The sequence below is a fragment of the Pollachius pollachius genome, assembly GCF_949987615.1.
Source record: "Pollachius pollachius genome assembly, chromosome: 9".
Classification (NCBI taxonomy): Eukaryota; Metazoa; Chordata; class Actinopteri; order Gadiformes; family Gadidae; genus Pollachius; species Pollachius pollachius.
Window position 1 is genome coordinate 5,670,991 of NC_136942.1, and position 25,567 is coordinate 5,696,557.

Sequence of the window (25,567 nt, forward strand, 5' to 3'; positions counted from 1 at the left end):
GCCAAATGCCTGCACAATGACGTGTTTCTAATTATTCGACGCGCACGTCTGTAATCCCAAAAAAATCCGAAATCGCTTTTTTCGATGAATAGAGCGTCTTCTCCGGGGTCCTGTGTGGAGGACTGCGGGGTCCGCTCTTCCCTGGGCTCTGATCCCGTTGCTACCGTACAGCCCCGGTCGATCTGCCGACTTATGGCTGAACGGTTAACAGCGGTTTCTAAGCCCCTGCCTGGGGGAGGCTGGGGCTTATTCGGCTGCTTGTAAAACTCCACACAAAGCCCTCTCCATCTCCGCGGTGACCTCATCCTGGGCTCGAGATGCTGCAGCCAGGGGGGGCATCAGCCGGCAGGGGGGAGGGGGGAGGGGGGATAGGGGGGGGGGGGGGGGGGAGCTCTCTGAAGGGAGGAGAGGAGACAACCACGGCGCCGATCTCACCTCATGGCCCCGCCTGTGTGATTCATGTGGCAGCAGATGACTGTGTTCCGCACGCGTCCTGGCCCGCGACACGCGCTCACAAACGCACACACACCCACACACATGCAGGGGCATCCACGGCCACACACACGCGCACACACACAAACGTGCATACGCACACACACACACACACACACACAGGCACGCATGCCCAAACACACACACAGGCACACTCAACCGCACAGGCACCCGCGCTCACACACGCACGCACACACACACAGGCACGCACGCCTACACACACAGAAACGCACGGCCACACACACACACACATACAGACGGGATGGAGAGAGAGAGTTAAGGAGAGAGAGATGTGACATGATGTAGTATGTGGGGCGGGCAGGTGGCGGATCTTCATTACTTCCCAGGATGAACAATTCAGTACGTGTGGAAGACACAAAGTGCGGCTCTGAGATCTAAGTAGATGACAAGGTGTACGTCCTCACCGCAAAGAGTGTGTGTGCGTGTGTGTCTGTGCGCGCGTGTGTGTGTTTGTGTGTCAACCCCTGTGGGTCCAGGCACAAACAGGTCCCGTTTGTAATATGTTCCTTACCACCAGGTGAGCAAACACAACTTAGCATACAAACCGTCCTAACCTGGTGTTCCTCTGTCTGCTCCTTTGTTTCCGTGTGTCAGGTGGAAGCGGCCAGGAGCAGGACAGCCCACAGAGGTGAACAGAGGCAGGTCGCTGGTGGTGGTGGTGGTGGTGGTGGTGGTGGTGGTGGTGGTGGTGGTGGTGGTGGTGGTGACGGTGGTGGGGACGGTGATGGAGCGGGCACAGGAACCCTGACAGGGGTGGTGAGCACCATTAACACCAGCGGCTTCTTGGGCCTTCTGCTCTGCACACCGGCCTGTCCACCTCCACATCATTAGGCAGGCTCTCAAATCACACCTAGTCCAGACAACGGCTGCCCAGGAGGCTGAATATAAATATATACTGTATATATATATATATATATATATATGTCTCCCCTCTAGCATTTACAGTTGGTCCTGATACTATGGGTATTTGTTCCCTTTACACAAAGTAATACAAATGAAAAGATACCAAAGTAATATTAATAACTATAATTATAATGATATATGATCAGATATTAATACACAAACACAGACACACATACTGAGCACATTATTTATGACACAGGTGGTGGTCAGTGTTGGACAGTTTTTTTAATAGAGGGTACTGGTGTATATATATATTTATATACCAGTGTGTGTGTGTGTATATATATATATATATATATATATATATATACATGTGTACCAGGGAAACTGATTGCCCATTCTTTTCTTGACCTACCTTGTCACATTCAGTTATCATTACTATGACTTATTTTTATATAATTGGGGCTATTCCAAGTATCTATTCAGGGACGTGTCCAGGCATAGGCTAACCAGGCGGTCACACCTGCAGGGGGGGGCCCCTGCCCCTATAGATATATTTGTACTACAAAGAAAATTAAAACATATTTTTTTGTTATATACATACATGTGGGATGAAGACGAGAGACCTCAGGGAGGGTCCAGGTGTTTATAAAAAAAGCATTAGTTCCACTGAAGATCTGGTCTAGGGTGCCAGAATGGCCTCGAAACGCCACTGTGTCTATTGATAACAGGGGTAGAATAAGGAGCTACAGTTAGTATCCATATACGTCAGAAAACCAACTAGTTTGCATTTCATATTCTGCCATTCCAGGGTCACTGTAATTTCTTTTGCTTTGGAACATGCAAACCGCCAAAGCCATATGCACAAATCCTTTGCATCTAAGGCGGATCGGGTCCTAGGGGTTGGAGAACCATCAGTGGATCGGGTTCCGAAGCAGCAGGGGGGAAACCACGACTGTCCTTTGGGGTGAGGTAGTAGGTTGTATAGTTTTAGGGCCACGCCCTTGCTGTCAGATAACTATACAACTTACTGTCTTTCCTGAAGTGGCTGTGATCTCGTCTGGATGCGCATCGGGAGCTACGTCTGAAACCTAGCAGCCTTGTTTTGTTTGTGCGCTCGCGTGTGAGTGGGCCGAGTGTGACTTAGTTTTGTTTTTTCTTAGTTTTTGTTTTTTTTGTTTTGTTGAGTTGCTTCTCTCGAGACTATCACGCGGCGTTATTGAGTTTACAGCTTAATATAGATCTTCGTGTGTGTACGCAAACAAAAGCCTGCATGAACACAGCATGCTTTTGTTTTGTGAGGTTTCCTTTCCTTGCGATTTTAACTGCTGCATGCATGTCACTACAAGTTAATCTACTTTGAATGAACTCATTAGACATGGCTTACGTTACGTGTGTGTTACTTAAAGCTGCTGTGATGAGGATTCACTGGCATCTAGTGGTGAGGTTGCAGTTTGCAACCAATGAGGTGGAGGAGATGGTATGGTAGCCTGTACTGGCCTGTAAGGTGCCAAATGATGTCGTTGTCTACAACAGCATTGTGTAGTCAAGTGTCAACTAATGATTATGTTATTTAGTCTGCAAAACTATAGGTTTTACAAATTGTCAGTCCCAGGTTACAAATTCTAATGGGTCTTCTGTAGAGAGGTTCTTGGCTCCTTTAGAGACATGCCACTAAATTCAAATGCCGCACCTTTAAACTATCATTTACATTAGGTTATTCTATTGTGCTGGCATGCCTTGATTATTTGAAATATGAAAACATTTTTCATTGTTATCCATGTTTGAACTGTTTGGACATGTAATGTATGTGTGAGGTTAACCCGGACCCCCTTGTCGCTTCTTGCCGGCCCCCCCTCTGTGGCTCCTGCATCCTCTCTGATGTCCGTACGGGCTGAGGTAGTAGGTTGTGTGGTTTCAGGCGAGTGATTTTTGCCGCCATCAGGAGATAACTATACAACCTACTGCCTTCCCTGAAGGGCAGCAATACAGCACCCAGCACACAGCAGGAGGGAGCCGGGAACTACCGGAGCAAACCAGGCCCAACCAGAGTAAACCAGACCAAACCAGACCCAACCAGACAAAACCAGACCCAACCAGACCAAATCAGACCAAACCAGACACAACTAGAGCAAACCAGACCAAACCAGACCCAACCAGAGTAAACAAGACCAAACCAGACCCAACTAGGGCAAACCAGACCAAACTAGAGCAAACCAGACCAAACCAGTCCCAACCAGAGTAAACCAGACCAAACCAGACCAAACCAGACCCAACTAGGGCAAACCAGAGCAGACCAGACCAAACCAGACCCAACCAGACCAAACCGGGTCAGACCAGGTCAGGTTCCAGGCTTTCACAACAGTGAATCCACCAATTATGTAGGCAATGAATGATCGATTTTTCCACAGGAAAGCAGAGGAATAGCCAAACGCCATCAGGTAAAGTTTGTCGGCCATTCCATTCCAATGTTTGTGTGAAAGAAAAATAAAAAGGACAAAAATAAGCAAGTATTTTGTCAGTTATTTCAATGTTTTAGAAATGTGTTTGCTTAGTTGCACTCGATTTGTTTCATGAGGGCACCACAATGATACAGCAATGATGTTTAACTAATGATACCGTTCATCTTTTGACTTATAGGGAAAAATGGAACCACTGGTTATTGAGCCCAGCCTCAGGCCTTAAAAACGCAAACCAACGCCCTTTCAGAAAATAACCCACCGTATGGAGACTAGTGAAGGCTGTAGGTCGAGCTTATGGACTCATCCACTGTACCAAATATTAAAGTTGATTTATAAATCGGAAAATAATAATTATTCATGTTATAATAATTAATTGACTTACCGGAAGAGTTTAACGTAGAGTGTTAGTTTGCGTGTTTGGGGCAATGGGTTACCAATGAAGATGATAAACCAATACAAAACCATAGCAGAACCGGGGCTGGTGTCAGTCACAGGCGGAGCAGATCCAGAGGAAGAGGACCCGATTAGTGGGTCTCTCTGATGGGAGCACATGGGCAGACGGAGAGGGAAGACATCCAAACTCTCAACTCCATTGTGACTCATGTGGCAGCAGTTTTCATATGACACTTAATATATTGTACACACTTCCGGGTCCCCACACACAAACACACACAAACACATGATGCATGATGGAGTGTGTGGTGTTCAGGGATGAAAAGTGAACCGAGGGGAAACGGGGGATACTTAGAAGACAATTAAAATGGCAAGGACGTTATGGTCTTCCATTTCCTCGATTTACTCAGCCGGGACGCATATTTATTTTCTTGAATTAAATAATAACAAGGTGCATGATTATACATTTCACACGTGCGTTTTTGGATAACAAAGTTAAGGCATACCATCATTGATCTGAGTCAGAGCCAATACTATTCATCTTGAGTGTGTGTGTGTGTGTGCATTTGTTTGTGTGTGTGTGTGTGTGTGTGTGTGTGTGTGAAGGGTGAGGGGGCCAGGTATCAAGTTTGATGGCTGCCACCTTGAGCAACCTCATTGGCTGTGGCCATGATTGCATGCCAGCCAGTGTGGAGGTGGGTGTGGGGGTGGTGGTGGATGGGGATGGTGGTGGTGGTGGTGGTGGTGGTGGAGGAGCGTGCCTGGTCGTCTGAGACTGCAGCCCCCCTGTATCTGATAACAAGGTCAGCCTCGGGCCGTTCTTTCACCATATAAGCCTCCGTCAACGCAGTTGCTTTCACAGATAGACAGTATCGGGTGGTAACACCTATTTTGGTCTTTGAGGTCATTACTTTTCATTACCTGTGATTCTAGGACCATACATATATGCATTAATAGATCATGAATAGCATGAATTGAAATTGCTTTACAAATTGAAAGTCTATAAAATGCTTGGCTGATGAAAAAACCTAATGATGATAATGTTGACTTATTTATTGTATGGATGTATATGCTCCTTGTTATAGCCAAGAATATGGGCTGTGACATATTTTAAATCCTATACTCTCAGTAGCCTATTTGTTGTACGAGCATTTAAGATGGACCCTGTTGTAATTGTCCCCCATCAGCCACCATATTGAGTTCATGTGAGTCTTATGTCTGGCCCTGGCGGAGACTGAGTTGAATACTAAAAACGAATGAAACAATGGCTCTGTGTTCACGTGTGTGTGTGTGTGTGTGTGTGTGTGTGTGTGTGTGTGTGTGTGTGTGTGTGTGTGTGTGTGTGTGTGTGTGTCCGTGCGTGCGCGCGCGCGCGGGTGTGTGTGTCTGTGGGGGGGGGATTGGGTCTCTTAAGGGCTATCCCACATATCTCGAAATGAATAAGAAGATTAAAGCTTCATCTGCCACTAATTATTATGTAGACCTACCACAGTTATACAGATGAGACTAGAAGAAGAGGCCATTGAGTTTTTTATCTTAAAGTTCGAAAAACAATCGATCATAGCCTTCTAAAAGACCTAGTTTGCCAGGAAATAATATAAACCCCGCCAAGTCCAATGGTCCAGCCTCACTGATTTTTAAAAACAGGCCAGCAGTGCCATCGTGTGGTAAGAAACGCATACGCGGGTGATATTCTTTTTCAAATGTAAAGATGTTAAACGTTACGTTTGTATAATTCCACCGAAAGGTATTATTTGAATAGGCATATTTTATATTGGCCCCCTTAATTTAACTATATTTTTCAGGGTTTTTTTTTCAGCCTCAACTCGCTACTCCAAAAGTAGGAGTCGTTTTAGGATGAAACATGCAGGTTAGCTCAGCTATGAAGGTCCGAAGGGAACGGAGTGTATCTTTATCATTATGACTGCCAACAAGTGGGAGTCATTCAAGCCTCACCACTGGATAACCTGTTTGGCTGCATTCATGCCGGCAGGTGGCGGCAGAGAGCTATGTTTGTGTCACACCCATGGACTACTTCAGCTGACCTATTTTGATGCATAATCTTTTTTTTTCTTTCTTTTCCTTTTCGTGTTAAATTAGTTGATTACAAGGTGCAATTGTTTAGGCAAAAAACCTTTCCCGGTTTTTGGTTGTGATTTCACCAGTTATAAGACCTCAGGTGTGCAGGTGTGTGTGTGTGTGTGTGTGTGTGTGTGTGTGTGTGTGTGTGTGTGTGTGTGTGTGTGTGTGTGTGTGTGCGTGCGTGCGTGCGTGTGCGTGTCTGTGTGCGTGTGTGTGTGGGGGTTGATGGTGGTGATGGTGTTGGTGGAGGTGGTTGGTAGTGGTGCAGGATGGAGGGGCTAAGGGGACAGCTTGGTCCCAGGGCCCAGACAGAAGGGCCTCTATTTGGGCTCTGGCCCCGAGCCAGGCCCCTGGAGTGACATCCAGCCCTGCTCTCTGCCAGAGACGTGGACAGAATGAGAGAGAGAGAGAGAGAGAGAGAGAGAGAGAGAGAGAGAGAGAGAGAGAGAGAGAGAGAGAGAGAGAGAGGATAGGATGAGAGGGATGGAATCAGGTCATAAGGTCACATACTCAGCATCTGGCACCAGTCCTGTTTAACAGACCATAAATTGCAGATATTGGACTGGGGGGGGGGGGGGGGTCTCAAATAACCATATTAATAGTGTCACTACCACATGGAATGGTGACTTTAAGGATAAGAAAAACCTCTGTCAGTTTTCACATGGCAATCTATTTCCAAAATTAAACTATGCTGATTGTGATTTTTATCTGGACACTATATTGATAGTAGCCCTTTTTACCAACATTGTCTTTGTAAATGTTGTAAAAAAAAAAAATTGTATTCTTCACCTTCCTCTCCAGCCAACTAACTATTGATTGGAAATTATAATTTTTTGGTCAATTGTAATCTCCTTCATTCATTAAAATAAAAATCCCCCATTGGATGATATAAACATTGTAATAAGGTACAAAATAAAGGCTCTTTCTCTGTGTCCTGTCCTTTTCTATAGTAGGCCTATTCAGTTTCTATTTCCGATCATCTTTAATTCGACCAATAATAACCACAAAATATCGTAGCAAGACAGGCAGAAAATTAGAATGTGATTGCATTGCTTAAAGTATCTTGAATGCAATCTTTACTGAATAAACCAGCATAGTGTATTTCTGGATTACCTCATTGTGTAGCCCTGTAGTCAGGGGGCGTCCTTTGCATTGAAAAGGCTTCAGCGGTTTCTATTCGCTGAAATAATAGGTGTGTCAGGGGGCGTGAGACTATTTCCCCCGTTGTCAGTTCTCGTGTTGTTATTTCCGGTGGGTTTGCTCAATGGCCGTGCTTTGGATGCGGTGGGGGATTTTTGACAGCAGCAGCAGCGCTTGTTGGGAGACTAAACAACGACGTGTGTTGGAGGTTGGACTGATTTGGCCTCCACGTTGTGGCTCAACCCGGGCGAAGCGCGTCTCATCCCGCCGATAGTCCAGGCCGTACGACAGCTTTGAATCGGGCTGTCCATTGGAAGGTACATGTCTCTTCGATTATAAATGCAGAATCGTATTGGTTACATTCGAGATGTCATGGCATCTATAAAAACTTAGTGGATATATATATATATATATGTATTTTTTGTTTTTCTTCATTGACAATTTGGTCTTGGTGTTGCAAAAGAAATAGTAAAAAGCTATATAGATCCAAGCTATATAGATCCAAGAATAAGCGATCGTTGATGACCGTTGCTGTGTGGGCAGGCTTAATCAGATTTCGGATTCTTGCAAGCCTGAGCAACAGAAGTGTGTCTGTAAACAATAGGAATTATCGCCATGTGATGTTATTGTTGCATTAACAAAGTATTGGATTGTGTGTGTGTGTGTGTGTGTGTGTGTGTGTGTGTGTGTGTGTGTGTGTGTGTGTGTGTGTGTGTGTGTGTGTGTGTTGCTCAAAGACTAAAGTAGTGGCGATTGAAAACCACAGCAGAACTTAACCGCAATGAATGACTAACGGTGTGTTAACATGAGGTATTGAGTGGTTTATGCAGTGACTTCTTTCTCTTCCATTTGTAATTATCTCACAACTCACCTAATACATATTTAGAAGATTCCTTTACAGTCTCTCTCTCTCTCAATGTATATTGCGTACAGTTTGCTTTCCTTTATCTGTTAACAAGCTTGGCTGGATGTGAATGTTAAACAAGGTCACATGTTTCCACCGTTCCACCGCATACGTTCACTGTAGCCGATGGAGGGATTCTATAAGTGGTTTCCCTCTTTTTGCATGTGCGGTTTTTTGTCTGTTTATACATGGATAATAAGCAAGGCTTGTGAGGCCAAGACTTTCTCTGGACTTTTTCACATGGCCAGTTTCTTTACCTCCACACACTTTGTTCCTGGGAGTGAAATGCGACCCAAATCTGGCCGTACCTGTCCCCACCCAGACGTTTCAGGAATGCTGTGAGTCTGCTCAGCAGCACATTGCACCACTGGTTCCATTACTGTTGCCACTCTGAGCACTACCATTACTATCATTATTTCATTATCGAAACCCTGTGGAATGAAGGAAGAATTAGTTATTGAATCATTATAATTGAGTAGTTGTTTTTGACTGCAGTGTTTGCCTCACCGGTCGGTGTATCGTATGGGCTAGGGTGAGCAGACCTATGGGCTCTTAGTATTTCTGTGTTGGTTGGTCATTATTCTGTGGTGGTTTTTCACTGTTCTGTCATTAGAGCCATAAAGAAATAAAGGCGACAGATCCAAACATATGGTGTGGTTGTAATCTTGGGTCAAACCAAATGCGAATACAGTCTCTATGCTCTCTGATCGCTTGGCGTTTACACTATTTCCCCCTCCTCGCTCCATGGTGACGTGGAGTTTACCTCGGGACCAAAGGTTATTCTGTGTCTCGTGAAGGAACTCATCATATTAATCATGAACCTTATCATATTCTGGGGGACATGGTTGAACATCTATTGATGGCCTTGTTGCGATTGGATAAAGGGGATGGGGTAAAGACATGGGCTGGAGCCTTTTTTGAGATCTAGGCCCTCAATCTTTTTGATATTGGGCTTATCTCTCTCCGTAAGAAGCCTAACCCCTTTCTCACTGCAGGGGAGGGTTTGGTTTGTTTGGGTGGTGCAAAGGTGCCTCATAAAGGCCTCCACCTTTTTGGTTTGCTTTTCTTGTTCTTCTCGACTCTTTAGAGGAACCTGAGACCTGTAATCAACTTCTGCTTTGAGAAGAGGGAGGCGAAGGGTTTGAGAGAGAGAGAGAGGAAGATTTGAGAGAGGTAGAAAGAGAGGGAGCGACGGAGAAGGGTAGAGAAAGGGAGAGTGGGACACAGCTTTCACCCTTCCACTCAAACAGGACTTTCAGGTTTCAGACAGACAGGCCACCTGAAGCCTTTCCACCTTTTCTGTTTTGGGTCCTCAACCAATGTTTGAACAATTTGGCCGTCCTGTGTCCACTGTGTTTATGTTGTCACACACACACACTCAAGAAGAATAATTCAAAATAAATCCCTTGAAAGCAAAATCATCTTGTTAGTTGGATGGGTTTATAGGATCACCTCTGACCTCGCACTGATCCCGAACAGGCGCTCCACACTGTACTTTAAATAAGCAGATTGGAGCAGCAGATTGACTCTGTGCTCATCTAGGAAGGAATACGCTGGACCACGGATTTCAGCGGATCGATCTGGCTCTTCTTAGTCCGTCCTTTTCACACTCAATCTCTCTGCTCTGTCTGTCTTTGTGGCTCCTCCCTCATCGCTCCTCTCTCTTTTTCTCGGTAATGTTGTATCTCACTCTTTCTCTCTCGCTCTGTATCTCTCTCTCCTCCCTCATCGCTCCTCACTCTGTCTGTGTGTCTCTCTCTCTGTCTCTGTCTCCTGTCTCTCTGACTCACTGTCTGTCTCTGTGTCTCTGTCTCCTCCATCATCGCTTGATTGTCCCTCTCCTCAGCCTCTTTGTTGAATAACGACTCTGCCTCTCCACAGCCCTGCCCTGAGGATAGATCAGACAGACAGACTGCAAGATTGTATTGCCGTCAACCTGATGACTAAAGTAGTTGTAGTAGTAGCAATAGCAAACACACACGTGAGGTAGGGGCTTCAGAAATCCTCCTCATTTACCTTTCCCTGGTCTTAGCCACACACCCCGTCTAATTCCATTACTGGCCTAAGGTTCCTTAGCTTTGTTGACAGGTTGTAAACACAGGAGATGCAGCAGTTGTAGTTTGACACAATCTAGTTCCCTTCTTTGTAACGGGAACAGGTTATTGTTTACGACCAACTTCACTTAAATTCCTTTTTGGAATACCTATCACTGTTTTAAGCACAAGAATGACTTCACTCGAACGCCATTTACTAATGCAAACCGGCTTACAACTCCTCAAAGTCGAAAATAAATACCACCTCTTGTCGATGAACAGAGAAGCACGTTGTTTATATTTATTCATTCGATAATGTGGGGGATGGGCTCAAATTAGGTAAAGAGGAAAAAACGTGTGTGCCTGCTTTTTGTCTGCTGGTTTGAAGAAGTTTGAATATTGACAAGCCATAGAATCTCTGGGATTAAGAAACACCCAGTGGGTGGGAGACGTTGTCACCATGGCATTGAGTATGAAGAATACTAAGTAACACCGCAGATATCTCCAAGCTCGTTCTGAGGTTGCTATTTCTCGACACACGTGTAGGAGAAGAAAACAAGGCTGCGCATACGAACTGAAGTCCAAGCGCGCAGACGCCGAGAAAATGGCCACTCCTCAGCTCCACTTCAACCCGGGGGCTGGGGGATGGTTAGTGGCTCGCGGGGGCAGCGCTGGCTTGGGACCCTGGGCTGCATGCCTTTCTACCACCACCACCACCACCACCACCACCACCACCACCACCATCACCACGTAGGCCTAGCTTGGCACCCAGTCTGGGGTTGTGGAGGACACTGACACACTGGAAAATGTAACCGGAGACACACAGCTGTCTCCTCAGAGGGACACACCAGTGTCGCAATCTATTTGGTGGTTGAACGACAAATTTTTTTTCCCCGCCTTCTGTTAGGCTTGCTACTATTTACACAATAGAAAACGATAAAGTTATAAAGGAGATGATTTGGTCGAGCCCCGTACTTTAAAACAATCATACATACTGTATTTCCATAACTGGGAGTGTGTCTTGAAAGGACTTTGGCACTGACACGGTAGCCTGAGTGGAAAGAACCATTAAAATCAATCAAAGGGGCTTGGCGTGTGCAATGAGAACGGCCCCCTGGAAGGTGGTCCTCTCAGGTCAGCCGGGGTCCAACATGGCCCGTCCTGCTGGTATGTTTGGATGTACCACTGCTGGGATAAGGAGGGAGGGAACGCGTGCTCTGTCAAGGAGACAGAGAGGCTGTTAAGAAGGGCACTGGTTCTGTTGTTTAGCATACCCTACACCTGGCACCACTTGTGGCTTCTGTGTTTGTCTGTCACGAGATTGCATCGCCCTGTCTGGGCACTCCAGTATAGCAGGGCTGCACAATAGCTTGGGTGTGTATAGTATTGTATATTAAAGACAATGCAAAGTTCCCAATGAGAACTAATGCATGAGAACTAATGCATGCACCTCATGTCTGCATTAGCAAGGTATTATGTTGACATCAGGGATTACTGATACATTCTCCGGTCAAATTGCATACAGCGTCCAACTTTCGGACTGCTTTTTGGGTTCATGTTCGAGTTTGGCTTGGATCATCCTGCACTTTGCATGTATCAGCACATTGGAACAGACTGATCTGAGAATGTTGGCTGAAACCTGAGATAGGTGTGTTTTACAATTTTCGAAGTCAAGTACACACTGTTGGCCTCGACTCTTTCTAAATAAACAAAAGTTTATAACGGTGAATAAAAGTCAATGATGCGTATCCTGTAGTCTATATAGTTCAGGCCAAGGGGACTTGCAGGACAGATCACAATACACAGCGATAGCCTTACAGGCAAGCTTATGCAAGCGACTAGCCTGTGACTTCCTGGGTGGATAACGACAGGGTCTTACGTCTGGTAAGAAACAAAACCAAATTAAAATGCTTGCTGATTCCCTGCGGTGCAACACTGATTCCTAATGTCCAGTCCGGAAGCTAACTCTTGCTTTGAGGTTTAAATTGTCCAGAAACTAGCCCATTGTGGCAGTGTGGGTCATGCTCCTTGGCTCTGCCATGAAGGCTGTTCTCAAGGATAGCGTTTTAGGCAGTTGATTTGTTTGAGCAACAGAGATCATCCTGGATCGCAGCCAAGGCAGAACTGGAGGAGGCTATCTTTTGGATCCCAAATGTGTCTGTTGCACGTGGGAAGTTGGGGGACAGTCGGTCCCTCATATGACATTGGCCGGGATTTGAAATGTTAACGACCATATCACAGCAGTTTTTTAAGTGCTGATACGATAGTTATGGCCATTCGTTAGATATACCATATAAAAAAAAATCTTTGTGCAATTTGGACCGGTGTGGGAGACCCAGAACACCAACAGTTTACTTTTGGTGTTCTGGTTCAACGGGTCCTTCGGTGAACATGGCCGTATTAACGGAACATAGTTAATGCAAATGAACCATAGGGGATTACACAATGGTGCCCTGTGTAGGATTTATTTACTTCCACTAACATTGATATTCTTGCTTAAATATATATATTTTTAAATGAAAAATGTATAATAATTTTAATGACCACTATCAAAAATGAAGATTTGTGCGATGTATTTGGAGCAACATCATCCACTATTTTGGCTTTTATTTTTCAGTGGGTGCAAATGACTGTCAGAGGGAGTGACCCTAGTCACCGTGAACCGAACGGTAACAGTGCGGTGTCAGCATTAACCAAGCGCCAGCCCTGCACTACGGTGCATGGGCATTGGGATTTACTCAACGGCTGATTGGTAATGGTTCACATGGGATATCTTGGGTAGCAACCGTGTTAGTGGTGAGGGGTGCTGACCGAATTCCAGGTATTCCATGAAGGTTAAATGACATGATTGGCGTACGCATCATCAGAGATTGAATGATGGTTGCTTTATGTTACCTGTTGTGGTATATTATTAGGACTGTATTATGAATACAGAATGACCTCACCAATCAGTTGGTTTTTTCTTTGTGTTTTGGTTTAAACCAATGAAGAGTGTCTCTTTTCCTTGTTGAAATACAAACATGAACTTGTCAGGCCAGATATTTTGCAGACACGACAAGTAAACCAAGCGATTGGGCAATCAGTAATTTACTACCACTACTCTTACACATTTTAATATGATCTGCAAAATGACATTTAATTGGAAATCCTTAACTATTTTAAGCGTAGTGCACATTTCAAACACAACTCGCCTCCCAACTCTTTCCACCCCTTTATCACCGTCACAAGAACAAACGAAAATCAAAACCAAGGTTAAAGTCAGGCCAACTTCAAGTCCTCCTAAACCCGCACAACGTTGTGTTTTTATTGTCCTGCAACGACCACAGAGGATCAGGTGACATAGCCTAATCACCAGATAATGGAGAAGGGTCTACAGCCTTGAACCACCCCCTCCCCTATCCCGGGATCATCTACGACGGCCCTCTGGCTCCAACGCTTAGCGGCTATCAACTCATGAATCCGAAGTGCACTTTGGCCGATCTCTCCCTCTGGGCTGGAAGAGGTCGCCTGATAGGAGCCATCGTGTTGTTTACCCTGCGGGCACGGTCTATGCTGGGCTCATTAACCTGCCCCTTCAAACACATGCAGAGGCCAATAGACGGTCAGAGACCTATACATACCGGCCTGTGTCACTTGAAACTGCCGTCAAGACCCCTGACACACACACACACACATTAAGCGCTCAGCTCTCCTCAGGGACCTGTTGATACTCCTGTGGTCCAGGCCATAGAAGAGATTAAACATTAACCTGGGAATTGCTCACACACACACACACACACACACACACACACACACACACACACACACACACACACACACACACACACACACACACACACACACACACACACACACACACACACACTGACACAAACACAATCACAGAGTACAATCACATAAGATCAGTCAAGCGGTCTGGTTGTCATGTAGTTGACGGCCGAGAGACGCGCTGAAGGGTTCATTGTCTTTCGGATCTGGAAGGTAGGGGCGATTTGAGTGTCTTGATTTATATGTTACTTTCTCGTTTTTGTGCTTGGCAAAACCATTGTTGTTGCATTGTTGGACAAAGGATTCAAAGAAATCTTGCTCGCTCTGTACTTTGTACTCGGGCAACTTGCTGTTGTGTGAGGGTTGTTTGGCTGCAACATGGCTGGACAAGCCTTTAGTTTACACACACCTCTTGGGACGTGGCCAGTCTTGTAAGCTGAATTCAATATTCTTCACACATCGCACACTTTGTCTTCCTCCTTCGAGTGTTTTGGAAAGCACCACGACAGGCCTGATACCTCCTGGGGATCTGTATATATTACAGTCATTAGACCCTTTGTGATTACAGTGCTCCACAGACCCCATGCGGTCCGCCAGATGTGCAGGGCTGTGGCGGCGGAACCCTCTAAAGACACCACAATCCTATTTGAGTGCGTCACACAACGATGTGTATCTCACGGAGAGCTATCTCAAAGCAAGCAGTGCCAGGTGACCGGCTTCAGCAGCTTCCCAGTGAATTAAAGATTACCGTTCCAAGGCTGTCAACCCAGGTGGCTATTGTCAACTAGCGCTATGGTGTTCTAGTGATGTGTGTGTGAGCGAGTGTCAAGCTATCTGCTGTACAAGGTTAGCATCACTATGGCACTAGCATGGCTGTAGCCTTCATGTTGATATGCACTTGGCCGGGCAGTCTAGGTATTGTTGTGGCGTTCGCTGGTACGGCTAAGCTGATATGGGGGAAGGGAAGGGGATGGAGGGGATCGGGGCGGGGGGGGATCGGTCAATCCGCCTAGCCCTAGCCTATCCTAAGCATGGTGTATTGATCCTTGAAGATTATCAATGCTACATTCACAATATTCCCCTCTGTCATGAAGGCCAGCATGAGCCCCTGCTGAACCTAATGAACATCCAACCTCATGACCACCGATGAAGGGGATGAAGGGGCATGATTGCAACTCAAAGTAAACAGGGACTCTGTTGTAGGTTTCTGTTGAAGTTTTTGGGGCCGGGCCCCTCCCCCCCTCTCCCCCCCCCTCTCCCTCCCCCTCCCTCCTCCCCCACTGACTTGATCTATGTGTTGGAATTGCAATGACATCACCATGGCGACCCCCAGAGGCATGTGTGCCCCCGGGCCGTTTGTGTTGTGCGTCTGGCTGGCGAGGGGGGAGGGTGGACACCATCACCGCCATCATGGTCCCCCTACCCCCCTTCCTCAAGACCTCCATGGAGAGAGAGAGAGAGAGAGAGAGAGAGAGAGAGAGAGAGAGAGAGAGAGAGAGAGAGAGAGAGAGAGAGAGAGAGAGAGAGAGAGAGAGAGAGAGAGAGAGAGAGAGAGAGAGAGAGAGAGAGAGAGAGAGAGAGAGAGAGAGAGAGAGAGAGAGAGAGAGACTACCTACCTACCTAGTGGCACAAATCCATACTGTTACCATAAAAACTCTCGATACTGCACGTTCTCTCCTGCGCTCTCTCTTAGGGTCCCTCGCTCTCGCTGGCTCTGCCTCCCACCTCCCCATTGTGACATTGTCATGTCAGGCATTCGGTATTGCGGCCTTAAGTTGGGGTACAAACTGGCCTGAATCTGGTTTACGGACAAACACCTGATTTAAAGTGCGTATCCGATTTAAAAATGTAGAAAAAGGTTTTGTTCACACCGTGATTTGAACTTGTCTACTCTTGGTCATTTGGCTGTTTGACCTACGGACTTCTTAGTATCTGTCAGTGAGGGGGGGGGGGGTTCTATACATCTTCGCTCCGGGGCCCCAGCTCTGAGATGCAAGAGACCTGCACACATTCCTCACGGAAAGGGTTAGAGACTATTCCTGGTGCATCTCCGCAGGTATTGAGTTCACAGAATTCCTCCTGGAGTTCCATGAGGACAGGAAAAAGGGAACTGCCTGTAAAGATCCAATTTGAGTTCACCGAGGTCTGGATTGTCAGTTGGAACAACAATGGTAATACGTGAGGCTTTTCCCAGTTTGGAATACATTCAGCTCATTTAATTGATCACCGCCAGCTTCATAGCGCCGTGTGAGCCCTGCAGAAGAGTGATCCAAGGGTTGATAAAGACCTTGGAGGCTCCAAGCTCCAAAAAGGAAGGGGGGGGGGGGGGGGGGGATGGAAAGCACTAGAATAAGGGCTTGTCTCTTTATACTAGCTCAAAAGAGGAGGAGATGTCAGCAAACCATAATTGTTTCGGTTTCATAGTGAGGCCGGAATTCATGTCCCAACCTCTACAACAATTTTAATTTATTATATTATTTTATTGCATAGTAGCTACAATGCATGACTCCCACCTGAAAGGTTTTGGATTCAAACCCCAGCTACCCCAGCCTACCTGTAGCCGACCACGCACAAAGATACAGAGAACCTCTGCCTGTACCCGACCTCATGTACCTCAAATCAATCAGCTGTTAGTGACTTCAGATAATAGAGTCCGCTGAACGACTATGGTTGAATGGGTGTGATACACCCGTCAAGCTTAGAGCCAAGATGCTAAATGTTGAATGAGAAGGCACTGGCTGGAGCGGCCATAAGGAGATGATATGAAGACCGGAGAGGGGAGGTGGGGGTTGTGTCCTGGAGGCTACATGCTAGCGGTCGTACTTTGAGCCCACCAAGGCAAACGCCCCCCCCGTTGAATGTGATACATTAACACGGTGGGCGTGAAGAGGCCCACTACCATGATGGATGGCACTTGACGAGCACAGCACACAACACCTTTTGTGATTTTATAATTGCTTTGTGGGGTTTTGAGCAGTGTGGGATTTAGCGTAAAGTCAGATTGAGGCGGGGGGGGGGGCTGAACCTGGGAAAGGTCTTTCAAGGACATCAGCCTATTTAAAAAGATAAAAGTCATAGAAACACCGGTCCAAAATAGCCTTTCCCAATTTAGACTTCAGACTTCACTAGACGCATATGAGAAGGATGAGTACTGCGCACAGACAAAGGGGTGCACGTTTACAGGCCCGGACTTGGTTATTGTAAAGCAAACAGCTGTTGTCTTGTAAAACGTATTTTGCTGTTGTGTCGTCTGATGCAGGAGGGGCTTACGGCAGATTGACCCACTTTGCATGGGATGTATAGGGCTGTGATACGTGGGGCTTATCTACAGGGCATCAACGGGTTAATACCCCTTACAAAACTTGATCGAACTAAGTCAAGCTCTTAGAAGTCATCCTCCTTCTGAGCAACAATTCCACTTAATTGCTTATCCTGCAATCTTTGGGCTTCAGGCTGCACTTCAGTACGTCTTACTGGTATAAACCTACCTATCTTTGGTCTCATGTGGGCCTCATCAGACCTAGATCCAGCCAACCCCCAACCAGTCTCTCTCTCAGTCCAGTTAACCCACTGACCTAGTTGCGTCCCCATCCATGTTGTTGCACCTATTGATATCTATATTGGTTTGCCCTCTCTGCCCTCTCTCTCTCTCCTTACGTTACCCTCTCTCTCGCTCTCTCTCTCTCCACTTCTTCACTATCTGTCATCTTTTTATCGACCTTTCCCTTTGTTTTCCTCCTCTCTCTCTCTCTCTCTCTCTCTCTCTCTCTCTCTCTCTCTCTCTCTCTCTCTCTCTCTCTCTCTCTCTCTCTCTCTCTCTCTCTTCCCCCCCCCCCCCCCCCCCCCCCCCCCCTCTGGAGGAGGTGTAGGGATAGCGTAACCTGAGGCGTGTATTCAGTCACTAGGGAGAAGTGGACCGGCCCTTGTTGTGTTACCTGATACTCCACCACTTTGCTAACTCACTAGTATGGTGTGTGCTCGCCTAGTTAACCTTGTGCACCAAAGGCACTCGAACACATGCTTGGTTGACCTCCGTCGAGAGCCCAACCATGAGGGATTACGACAGAACCATACACCAACGACTGTTTGAGAGCCAAAATATGCACATGTTCACGAAACAATCTGTAACCATAACCGATTTTTGTTGTTTGCATTTGGGTTCAGTTATTCCAGCTTTTCCAGCAGGTGAAACTCGAAGCGAAGTGACATTGGGTTTCTTGTAAAAAAAAACATATACATATTACATTTTTGTATATTTATATCTTCTTGCGATCCTAAACATTAAATACACCATAACTCCAGCCAGTCATGATATGCATCTGTTTCTTGACCATCATGTCGAACCAAGTAGTGCTGTACCGTCGTTCAATTCAATCAAAGTCACAGCGGATCTCAACAGCGATGCTTTAATGCTCCCGTCCTCTCTCTTCCTCCCTCTCTCCTCCGCAGTCTGATGAGTGAGCCTGCCGTCCTTCATGTCTGCCAGCGTTATGGTCGACGTGGACATCCCTTACGGCCCCCCCTCTCCCCTGGAGGACTCTCTCCTGGGCAGCCCCCTGTGTAGCCCGTCTCCCCTGGAGGACTCTCTCCTGGGTAGCCCTTTGTGCAGCCCCTCTCCTCTGGGCCACTCGGTGCTGCACAGCCCCCTGTGTGGCCACGATGGCTTCATCGGAGGCATGGAGGGGCTGCAGGCCATGTCCAAGTCCATGGACGACGACGCCTTCGGTTCTCTGGGCGCGCACGAGTACCCGTCCTCCAGCACCGGCTCTGGGTCCGAAGGTTCCACCGCCCTAGGTGAGGGGGGGACAGGTTGTTGGTGTGGTTGTTGTTGTTGTTGTTGTTGTTGTTGTTGGGAATGGTGGTTATTTATGGAGCGCCGGTCAAAGACAGGAGGTGACAGACTGCTTGACAGCAGGAGTTCAAGACGAGGGTGAAGGACAGATGCAGATAAAAGCACAAGACGGTACCAGCATTGTGCAGTATAAAATAGTCCTAATTAGCTGTTCCGATCCAATCCATTGCCCGCTCTCAACAGTATTGATGCAGAGCACTAGATCAAGGTTATTAAAAGGAGTAAAGTATGTACAACGTATATATATATCACAAAAGTATCTGTTTTTATTTGTAGGTGCACAAATTGGGATGTTTCGTCAAATCTTCAATACTATACAAAATGTCGAATTTTCCCCATAGCGGAAAAAGCACAAGAAATAACGGTCATAAATTCTTATATAGCAGTTTTGTTCTTTTTATGACCCCAATGACCATCATCATGTGTGAGGTCTTTGGAACAGACCAGAGGGCCCTGTCCAGAGTCCGCACTAAAGTCCAAGAAAGACCCTGCCTTTCCTACCAGGGGCTCTGGGACCCCTGGATGAGTCACCTAGTCACTGCCACATTCAAAATTCTTTTTAAAGTTTATCCGGATTTTAAGTTGCCATTTTATAAAATCAAAATCTCTGTGTTTATGGGATAGTTTAGGTATTTTCCATTACATACTCACATTGTTCAGTGTAATGTCGCTGATGCGAGGCAGCTCTTAAGGTTCTTTGGTTCTGACATTACACCACAATAACTGAACTGTAAATCATTTGACAACCTCAGAGGCCCCGGTGCCAGACAGCTCTGTTTCGTTGGCCATGTTTTTTTTCGTTGTGTTTCTCATTTTGCTGACTCTACAATGAAACTTTGAGGTTTGTTTGAACTTTGACCTCTGCCTATGGCTAAGAGCTATACAGCTGCTAGTCGAGGCAGACTTGGGCTGACCTCCAGTTATACAACCTGGGGCTACAGCCCTCAAATACACAGACACACACACGCACACATAACCTCTCACATGACTCTGTTTGGACCACACACACACACATGCACACGCACATACACATACACATACGCACACACACATTCTCTCTCTCTCTCTCATATGACCTTGTTTGGACTCTCCCACACACATACACACCCCCCCCCCACACACACACACACACACACCTCAAAGCCTCTACTGCTGTGCTGCTCCCCCACAGATAAAATGGAATCTACACATTCTTCAGCCGCTAAGCGCTACGCTCTTAGGAAACAAGCTAGCTTTCACTCGCCGTTTATCTACCACTCAACACGTGGGAAGTTTCTGTGATTTACAGGCGGTCGCAACGCAACCCGACCAGCCTGAAAAAACAAAACAACCCCAAACCCATCGACCGTCCCCTGCCGAACGGTGTTCTTGCCCAACATCCGCGAGAAGGCACAGCGTCCTCTAAACGCCATTCACGCTAGGCGCCCGCTAAACAGTATTCATGGTAGACGCCCGCTGGACACCATTCATGCTGTTCCTCTGCGGAGACGGAGAAGAATGGAGCGCAATGGGAGGGGTCGGAATGAAGGAGTCAGGTTATACTGAGGAAGGGCCGCTGGTGTAGGACAGCGTCATGGAAACCAGCAGTGGGGATGGAAGAAGGAGACGGTGACCCTGTGGAAAGACTCTGTTACATGGAAGAGAGCTGCCTGTGACTTGAGTCAAAGAAAAACGAAGTAGCATTGAAATAAACTACTTAATATAAAGTACTAAAGGTAAAAGTACTCAATATGCAGAATTGCCCCTTTCGGAATATCTTAGATTATTGGATTCTATTTTCTGATGTATTACATTTGTGAATTGCTTTATTGTTGGGTAACTTTAGATATCGGAAGATTATTTCCTCATCGGGACCAATAAAGCCTTATTGATATAATAATCACATTTATTTGAGTGCTTAAGTACCTGACTAAATACACTTGGACACTCTCCACCGCTGGGGCGCAGTGATGATGTCATGGAAACCCGAGGGAAAGGTGCTGCGCAGCGGAGGTTGTTTAGAGCCTGTCCCCCTTCCTTCTTTGGGAGTGTTCCCTGCGCTAGAGCCGGGGGAACTAATGGGCACTACACAGCATCGACATGCCTGACATGCCCCACACATAGACACACACACGCACGCACGCACACAGACAAACACACACACACGCATTCATGCATGCATACGCACACACACACACTAAGATGCACACGCACACACACACACACACACACACACACACACACACACACACACACACACACACACACACACACACACACACACACACACACACACACACACACACACACACACACACGTATCCGCTATAGAATGGCAAGCGGTTCACAACTACTCCTCCAGTAGTTGTGAACCTTTGTCACCAAATTAACGATAACCACATTAGGACCACACCAGTCCGTTAATGATCTTTTGTTACAGTCAAAAAAGCCATCCAAAATGCTGTCTCTTACGCCGTTGTACAGTTGAGGAAAAGAGGCGTAAAAGACGGTATTTTGATCACTAAACTACTATCTAAATGCAGTGTAATGAAAGCTTAAATGCTGTAGTTTACATAAGCAGACACACACAAACACACATACATGCATACACACGCGCACACATGGACAAACGCACGCGCATGCATACGCACACACACGCGACGCATGTATACGCACACGCGTGCTGGCCTGCATATGCATACACACACATACGCACACACATGCACATGCATCTCATGCGCACAAACACACACCCATGCATGCACACGCACCCACACACACATGCAGACACCCCGTGTCCTCGACTTTAGCGCACCACTGACAAACACTCGCTCTTGTTTTGGCAACCCCCAGTCAGCTGATATAGCTCGACTTAATTCCACTGTTTTTCAAACCATTTCGTGGTCCATGCGTATGCATGCATAAGCAATAGCCCCACCCCCACCTCCAGCCTCCTTCCACAGCCCATCCCCCGCCCCCCGCCCTCCTCCAAGGTTATAATGTCTTCAGGCTATGATTTTCAGGTCATGTGATATGCTTCCATGTTGCAGGCAAGCTAATATTACTGTATAAAAATAGTTGCTGTGACTGAGGAGGGGGGTTGGTCACTGACATGGGGGAGGGCGGAGGGGTCTTTTTGATCAAATGGGTCAAATGGCCCCTGTGTAACACCATTCTGATATCACACACACACACACACACACACACACACACACACACACACACACACACACACACACACACACACACACACACACACACACACACACACACACACACACACACAGTGGCAGACTTTGCTCCTGTTAATTCAAACCGGCCTTGTGAGCACAGGAGGATCTGAGTTGTGTATTTTGTTACAACATGTAAAGGAACATATTGTGTAGTTATTCCTAGAATGAGTGTCCTACACTTACATGCTGATTTGCACACATTGGACACTCAACTCCAAATTTAACCAGGCCTATTCTGAGTTAACAGACAGACAGACAGACAGACAGACAGACAGACAGACAGACAGACAGACAGACAGACAGACAGACAGACAGACAGACAGACAGACACAGGGGTGTGTGTGTGCGTACACACACACACACACCTGGTACCTTTTTAGCTGGGAGTGGAACGTCCTAACAGATGTCCCTCCTCCTCCTCCTCCTCCTCCTCCTCCTCCAGATGTGCTGACCCCGGCGTCCAGCCCCTCGTCGGGGGTCTACTCGTCGGCCCCCGCGGGCCCCGAGGAGGTCAGCTCCCAGGCCTCGGCCCTGAACCTGGAGTGCCGGGTGTGCGGCGACCGCGCCTCGGGCTACCACTACGGCGTGCACGCCTGTGAGGGCTGCAAGGTGAGGACCCTCCGCGACCCACCCCACGCCCCGCTCTGAGACCCTCTCGCTGGGGGGGGGGATTTTCTTTCTTTCTTTTTCCTCTCTTTCTCTCTTTATTTGTTATGTTATATGTATACTTTTGTTTTTATGCACTTTCTTTTTTCTCTCTTTCTCTCTGTATTTGTTATATATATATATATATATATATATTTATTTATCGGTTTCCCTCACACTCCGTCTCCTCCCCAACTGAAGCAGACGAGCTATGTCGGTTGGGAGTTTTGTGCCCTAATAAGGGTTTCCTTGTCCGATGCCGTGCCAAACTTATGGCTGAATCCATGGGAGCATGACTGAATGCTAGGAACTATGTAAAATGCTAGCACAGTTTATTTTCATTCAGAAAATGTATGATCTTTTCCTAGCTTCACACTTAATAGCGGGGAGGGGAAATAATCATGTTCGCAAAACGGTAACTTCATTAATATTAGACATTAGCGGAAAATGACATTGATGCAGAAACACCAAAATGACCACAACACATTAGTGGTCAATGGGATTTTACATTTTTTCCACAATATTGACAAACTTCATGTCGGAGCACATAAAATATTCGATACAAGTCAATCCCCCTCTACCCAGGCCTGCAAGTACATGCACGATTCAGAATCAGTTCTCCCCTGTTATACAAAGTACGAGCTGTCGTACAGGCTGGAACTTTACCATGTGATCAAGGATGGCCCTGAACCGGCGGTCACTTCATTCATCTTGGTTAATGCTTCACCACCTCGGAAGGTGTCTTTGGCAATTGAGGTCAAATAGATACTGTGTGTGCGTGTGCGTGTGCGTTTCCTTGTGCGCATGCTTGTTTGGGAATGCAGTTCTCTCTTATTGCTACTGATTGTAAGGGGCAATTGGTTCTCAGAATGAGTATTAACGAGTATTAGTAGTAACAAACAAACTGATTCTCCTACCTGATTGCATACCAAGTCCTGGGGCTAGCGGTTTTGTCATGCACTTACGGAGAATGTGAATCTGTAGGTCAGGGTTAAAGGGGAACTTCACTTTGTAACACTTTGAAGCGCATTTTCACGATTTCCCTGGCTTCTGTTTAAGGCTGCTTGCATATTTTGATATTTGATACTCATGTGAGCAACCCCCCCCCCCCACACACACACACACCTTATCCAATAGAAGCCAGTTCAACTTTAAACTCAAGATTAGAATCATTGTAAACGCGTCCCTTCTGCTCGTTACGGATGTTGTCCTTCTAATGAATGTGTCGCCCTTCACTTTGTAGTCAATAACAAGACTTGGGGGGGGAAAAACAAAACAACAACTGAAAAGGGATAATGGCATTTGTGTGAAAGAGGAGGAAAAGAACAAGTGTTTTCCAAAGTCCAACATTTAACATGTGACAGTTGGCCCACGTTCCAAGTAATCTCATCGGGATTAATAACTGAAAGCAGCTTTAAGTTTCACACCGGTCCCATCTCATATAGGAGTCTCGGAGGAGCTGAGGGTCTCTGGATGCTTCCTAATCTATAGCGCTTGGGGGACTTAAACCATTATGTGCTTTATGGACTAGCAGCAGGATTTTCTATCTAACTCGCTCACTTGGGCGGGGGTTGGGGACAGTAAAGTGATCTAATGCATGCTAGTCCCAATTTATTCTAGGCAGCACTCCGGTGTCCACAGTAAGGACTAGAATTCCCCGCTCTGGTAATTCTATCAACTCTAAGGTCTCTTTTTATACGACTCAGAGAAACTGTCTCTTAGACGTAAGGTTGTAAACCGATAAAAATCTCATCTAATCTTGCCATTGAATCTATCATTGTACATTGCAGCAGGAATACAGTCTTTTGACATAGTTTAAGATTTCAACGAGGGCAGAGAGTAGATAAGATAAGCGAGACCAATAGCCCATGGTCAGAAACCAATAGCCCATGGTCAGCCCATGGCATCTAATTAGCATTTCTTAGCTAATTAGATGCCAGCACAGCGGGGGGGGGGGGGGGGTGGATGCCAATCCCTGTCCACAGGTCACTTCCAGGTCAGATGTGTTTGGTGTGCCAACCGTGAATAAGAATCCAAATAAGGGCTAGGTTATTTTATGAAGGGATTATCTGTAAATGATTCCAACACACTGACATGGAAAAGATCTCAAAGCTCGGCAGATCGCCCTCGTATGAACTCCATGCCATAGTGGATGTTACGCCATGGCTCCATATAACAAGCTCTCTTCATCCGTGCAAACATGTCCATGCAACGAGCACTTTACCCATGCATGATCCGTGTGCATTTGTTGTTGGATGGGCGTCAGTAGCTCAGGAGTTGGAGCAGGTTGGCTGGTAACCGCAAGATTGCTAGTTCAATCCTGGCTCCTCCGAGTGTCGAGGTGTCCCTGAGCAAGTTACCTAACCCTAACTGCTCCCGACGAACTGGCTGTCGCCTTGCATGGCTGACTCCGCCATCGGTGTGTTAATGTGTGTATGAATGGGTGAATGTTAAGCAATATTGTAAAGCGCTTTGGGTGGCCACTGGTTACAAAAAATAGCTAAATAAATGCAGTCCATTAACCATTTTGTTCTACTCTGCGGCTCTGTTCTATGTATTTGCTGCATCGGTCTGCACAGCCACTGCAAATGACCTTTATGATTGCCTTACGATGAGTATATCTGCATGTGACCTATTGCAGCATTTCACTTCTGGCTGTGAGGACAGAAGGCGTTATTATGTATTCCTTTGGGTGTTTCATATCTTGGAGTGGATAAGGT

General features: G+C 46.5%; 1 protein-coding gene across 1 annotated transcript in view; it reads left to right on the forward strand.

Moving 5' to 3' along the window:
• The first annotated feature begins 7,562 nt into the window (after window positions 1–7,562).
• Window positions 7,563–25,567, forward strand: part of pparab (peroxisome proliferator-activated receptor alpha b) — a 32,432-nt gene continuing 14,427 nt past the window's right edge. The window contains exons 1-3 of the mRNA XM_079743555.1: window positions 7,563–7,750; window positions 18,588–18,932; window positions 22,645–22,811. Of these exons, the coding sequence (XP_079599681.1) occupies window positions 18,614–18,932; window positions 22,645–22,811 (486 nt within the window). The 5' untranslated portion in view covers window positions 7,563–7,750; window positions 18,588–18,613. The remainder of the gene's footprint in view (window positions 7,751–18,587; window positions 18,933–22,644; window positions 22,812–25,567) is intronic.